The following is a 5,627-nucleotide window of genomic DNA, read 5'->3' as shown; positions in this document are numbered from 1 at the left end:
CCGGGAGGTAATTGTCCGGGGGTAATTGTCCGGGGGGTGATTGACCGGGGGTATTTGTCCTAGAACCAATTTTACGAGCCCCGATTTAATGCGAATTCGGATATAACGCGATGAGTCATTGCACCCCTTTTTTTAGCCCTTATATAGCTACATATATATAACCCCGATTTAGTGCGACCCCGCCTTTTTCGCGATGACATTTTATGGACCCCAACCATCGCGTTATAATGGGGCTACACTGTACTCTATTCTAAGACATAGCTCTAGAGTCTAGCCTATTCTATTCTATTCTATTCTAAGAGAGACTCTATTCTATAAGATTCTAACTTCGCAATATTCTAGGTGCTATTCAGCATGATGCTTGGGATGTTAGCACACACTAGCTAGTTAGCTGGTCTGCTGGTTAGATGAAAGAGTTAAAGTGCTGAAAATAAATCTGGAGATTAAGGTCCATATATCTAAGGATCCAGACCCTGCTGGTTGGATCTAGACAATATATTCTGCTGCGACATTTCTTTTCATTGGTATTTGTTATCCTACATTGGATGGATTACCCTTAGCTTGGAACACTGTGACTGGGTGAGCTGTGGGCTTCTTGTGTGTAGATTTAATAAGCTCTAAACTCGTATCAACAAGGAGTATAGAAGTTGGTGATGATTGTCTGTCAGGCGTGTTATTGGTGTTGTAGTTTGTTTGTCATGTAATGCCAAAATACAATTTACCTATTTTCTGTGTAACTGTATATGACATTATCAGCACGAGCATTCACGAGCATTTTCTATTGTTACACAGGTAAAAAGTCTTTCTCACCTGTTCTTTGACAAGGAGTTTGGCCTCTGTATCGGTGCAGCACCCACAGCTTATGAGGTCATGAAGCAGTCTGTCCACTCGATCAAGGCAGCTCTTACACACGGCTTCGTATATCCCGTGTAGCGTCTCTAGATTCCTGTAAAAGAAAGAGGAAAACTTCACACACCGGCCTCGAATAGAAACGTGTGCCCCTACAATTCTACTATTTTGTTTTAGACCTAGATTGCATTGGTGAAGGGGTAGAATAGTTAAAACTGAAAACTCCTTTAGTTATTTTAAATTCCAAGGAGTTTCTTAGAGTGAACAGAGTTGTTGAAAAGAGATTCGAACAATCAAAATACGTTGAAGTCATGAGAGGATAAGCGGGCAAAAGAAACTTTTTTTTCAAAGCATAAAGCGATTAAACTCTCACAACAGAGTCATTTCATGTGACGTAAGCACACATTCTCATGAGTGTATTCTCTCAGTGTAGACTTCTTCCTAAAAAAGAATATTAATTCCTAGCTGAAAACCAACCTCTGCACAGCCAGCTGAAAGTCATCTGAAATGTCCTTGAGAGTATCGCAGAGCTGCACCGCGTGCATTTGACAGGCGGCCGGCGGTTGTAGCTGACCAATAGCCTGAACCACCTCTCGCCTCCTGTCTGCCAGAGCGGTCAGTTCCATGGCCATGTCCAGCAAGGCGTCCGTGACGGCTGCCGGCTTGGTCACATCATCCGTCTGCATAAACTGGCTGCAATGAGTAATAAATGAGCATTCGTACACCAGATGGCGTGTAAACTGCCTTACGGGCATATTTCATACTCGTTACCAACAGTTATAGCTTAGAGTTTGATTAGTTTTAGGGTTAGGAACTATATGGTTCGGGTTGCAGTAAGGTTAGGGTTACGGATTATTATAACCAGGAGTTTAAGTATTCTTCATAGGCAGCTGTTATGAGAGTATATTCTACCCCAGTCACCTGTTTTTGTTTTATATCACATCGCAAGAGCATACAATATTGACCGGATGTATGATGAACTTATGAGAACTCTATTCGGTTTTATACTAATACATTCTTTTGTAATAAGTATTTATGACTCACCTGAACACCTGCACCACATCCTGAATCTCCTGTGCCTGCCAGCGTTCCAGCGCCAGCTTCCATGAATTGTGATCGCTCCTCTCCAGCTCAGCTTCACTTGTCACCAGCATCAGGTTCAGATCGGCGAATGTGCGTCGCTGGCGCAGCAGCTGTGTGTTCGCGGTCTAACGGGGCAGCAAGCAACATGATGCCATATTAAGTGGCTTGTAAGATGCTTTGTTGCATTAGATGCAACCAAAATTTGGAAGGCAAGCTAAAGATGTATAAGATGCTCCGATGCATTAGATGCAACGAAAACTTGGAAGGGAAGCTAAAGATGTATAAGATGCTCCGATGCATTAGATGCAACCAAAACTTGGAAGGGAAGCTAAAGATGTATAAGATGCTCCAATGCATTAGATGCAACCAAAATTTGGAAGGGAAGCTAAAGATGTATAAGATGCTTCGTTGCATTAGAAGCAACCAAAATTTGGAAGGAATGCTAAAAATGTACAAGATGCTTCGTTGCATTAGATGCTACCCAAATTTGGAAGGTAATAAGCTAAAAAAATGTGTGACTGCATAATAGGACTCACAATCCTATGTATATTCTCGCCATAATTGTTTAAAAAATATTTAACACGTCAAACTTCCCACATTTCACAATCCCCACTATCAGCACTAGTTAGTGTTTAAAGCAGACTATTCTGTTGAGGTGTATAATATTCCATACCACAGCTAAAAAATCTTACGTATAATAATGTCCACTACACCGAGCGTCAGCTTATCCGATGCAAGGTGATTTTTGGAGACATTTTTTTAGAATAAATGTGCATTCATTGAGGTGCAAAATATGGCAAGTGTAACCATGGCCCTGTCTAACCCAGTACTTGCATAAGCCACCGTGCACTAGGATGCTATAAAATAATGAAATATTACTTACAGAGACACATACGTATGATATACATGTACGTGTATAGATGCCTACCTGAGCCTCTCTATCCATGAACCAGTGTAGTTGGTTGGGCATCAGGTGTGAAATAACATGTAGCTCACTGTAGCTTGTCTTCAGAATTGCTCTTACCTCAAGATAAAAAGACCAGGAACATTACCAAATGAAATCAATTTCGTGGTTTTTAGTAAAAACTTTTGTAATAGGTGCAGTACAGATATGTCGCGATCGTTCATGTGAATGTACCCGAGTCGTATGGTGGGATTCCATAGCAGTGAGAGCCTCATCAAGGTTATCCACCCACTTCCTTCTCTCTGTGAATTCAGCAGCTATCTCCTCCCAAACATGTTCTAATTGATTACGATTCCAAGACTAGAAACAAACCACAAACAGAAATGTTATATATAGACTAGCAGTGCTATTTTTCAGTGATGTGTGCATCTCCAAAAGTCAACAATTAAACAGTCAACAATGACATATCATCTATAATATATATAAATACATATATACATATTATTGTCACCTTTTCCTCTTGTAAACCACTTGACAGCTGCTGGACATGGCCAAGGTTGTCCATTAGTCGTGACGATAGCTGCTTGCACTGGGAATCCACTACAGATGCAAACTCCTAAACCCAAAAATCGCTCATTATTCTCATAGGAAATTTAATCAAAAACAGCTCTCTAATTTTTTATATAGTGTTTTATAGCTGTATAGCTCTTCATAAAAAAGATGGTATATTATTTTAGTAATAGGTATTATACATTTTAAAGGAGCGCAAGCGACAGAAGCGCAAGAACAGATCAAGAGAGAATTTCTGTATACCATAGTATCACTAGGGTTAATAGAAGATGAAAATTCTTGGGTTGACAGGATACATAGCAGGTGTACCTACCATCCACAGCTGATTGAGACCTGCCCTCATATTTCTAACAGCATTATCATGTTTTATTTTTCTTACTGCTTCCACCCGTTCAATGATATCTGAACACTTCACATTTTCAGCTGCAAAACAGTTCATATATTAATTACAACATGTTGAAAATTGTCAAGATTATCACACTATAACCAGTAACAATAACAACAATGCAAGCCACAAAATGAACTTTGCAAGCATTTATTTCAATAGGGCATAAATCCAGATGAGTTTACAAAACCCTAACGCCTGGTTAGCATTGCCTTTACCATTACAGCAGCCAAAATATTACAATTTCTCTCATTTCCACTTTACCAGCAGTATTTGTGTCCAGCAGTGCTTTCACTTCCTCTATCTCAACCATAACATCTGCATCCATGGCCGAAAACTTAGGTGGACCTAGGTTCCACTAAATCATGTGCAGGGTCAATGGGCGAAGATGTGGCACCGAGGCATACTGCACTGCCTACAACCAATTAAGTACAACACTCACTGATAAAATCACAAAGTAGAACCAATATTATACTTCATAAAAATGAATATACCTAGTAGTAGTTATTGCAATTCAAGAAACGAACAATACAAATTACAATTCCACACAGTCAAAGGTTCCACCAGAAAGTAGTAAATTACAACATGAAGGAGTTGAAACAGCATAAATTTACAATAGTAGAATATAGTTAGAAAGTAATTAGAAGTAATTCTAAATCAATGGAAACAGTCACTTTGGGTGCTGTGTATGGGCTGCGCATTTTTGTTCTAATGATCTAATCCTCACAACCTCATAGTCATATAAAGATTAGTCTTCGGGATCAATGGGACTATATATATTGTAGACGGAGAGTCAAAGTTGATCAAATAGTCATATCAAAAGCTACAATTTTGCAATTAACCAAAGAGGAAGGAAGAGAATTCGACTATGGGATGACAAAAACAAAGAAGCTAAACAGTAAACTTAAACTTAAAGGAATCCTTCAAAGAAGTTACATGTCAAAATCAATGCATGATCACGCTCGAATGAGTGCTGCAAACGCATATGCTACAAACAGGCAAGAAGGAATGCCAATAGAGGTCAATATAACTTCGGAACTATCATGATAGTTTTTGGATACCAGCTTAGTACCTAGTCAGGACAGTGACAGCTGTGTCAGTAGTCTATCGTGATAGTTTTTGTTTACCTAAGCAGCGAAGGTGATAAACGGGTCACGGGGTCCGATCCTATAGTATAGGTTATATTTTACACCTTGAATTAGGTTAGCACTTATGCGAACTATAATACAGGGGTCCCAAATGTAGTGAGATTCGAGAAACGAGAATGTAACTTCAAACTTGTCGCTAGGTGTCACGCAGTCTACGTACACGGCCCTAGGGTGACCGCACACCAAATTATTGTGACAATGCCATTGCCAATGCCAATTAATGCTGAGAGGGTCTATGTCCCCCAGGGTACTATCGGAGGGTACCCTGGGTACGGTTCGATATATCGGAACGTATCCTTGTAGTTGTACTATCTAATAATATGGCTCATAGGGTCTATGTCCCCCAGGGTACTATCGGAGGGTACCCTGGGTACGGTTCGATATATCGGAACGTATCCTTGTAGTTGTACTATCTAATAATATGGCTCATAAGGTCTATGTCCCCCAGGGTACTATCGGAGGGTACCCTGGGTACGGTTCGATATATCGGAACGTATCCTTGTAGTTGTACTATCTAATAATATGGCTCATAAGGTCTATGTCCCCCAGGGTACTATCGGAGGGTACCCTGGGTACGGTTCGATATATCGGAACGTATCCTTGTAGTTGTACTATCTAATAATATGGCTCATAAGGTCTATGTCCCCCAGGGTACTATCGGAGGGTACCCTGGGTACGGTTCGATATA

The 5,627-nt window shown here is 40.2% G+C and overlaps 1 protein-coding gene across 1 annotated transcript in view; it reads right to left on the bottom strand.

The window, feature by feature from the left end:
* The window catches only part of LOC106812670 (coiled-coil domain-containing protein 180-like), a 23,092-nt gene that overhangs the window by 16,860 nt on the left and 605 nt on the right, over positions 1-5,627 (bottom strand). The window contains exons 2-9 of the mRNA XM_014816600.1: positions 4,056-4,206; positions 3,720-3,829; positions 3,348-3,452; positions 3,071-3,196; positions 2,861-2,956; positions 1,894-2,057; positions 1,327-1,542; positions 811-946 (exon numbers count right to left, since the gene is read on the bottom strand). Of these exons, the coding sequence (XP_014672086.1) occupies positions 811-946; positions 1,327-1,542; positions 1,894-2,057; positions 2,861-2,956; positions 3,071-3,196; positions 3,348-3,452; positions 3,720-3,829; positions 4,056-4,119 (1,017 nt within the window). The 5' untranslated portion in view covers positions 4,120-4,206. The remainder of the gene's footprint in view (positions 1-810; positions 947-1,326; positions 1,543-1,893; positions 2,058-2,860; positions 2,957-3,070; positions 3,197-3,347; positions 3,453-3,719; positions 3,830-4,055; positions 4,207-5,627) is intronic.

The sequence above is a fragment of the Priapulus caudatus genome, unplaced genomic scaffold, assembly GCF_000485595.1.
Source record: "Priapulus caudatus unplaced genomic scaffold, Priapulus_caudatus-5.0.1 Scaffold673, whole genome shotgun sequence".
Classification (NCBI taxonomy): Eukaryota; Metazoa; Priapulida; class Priapulimorpha; order Priapulimorphida; family Priapulidae; genus Priapulus; species Priapulus caudatus.
This window is presented reverse-complemented; position numbering and strand designations above follow the sequence as displayed.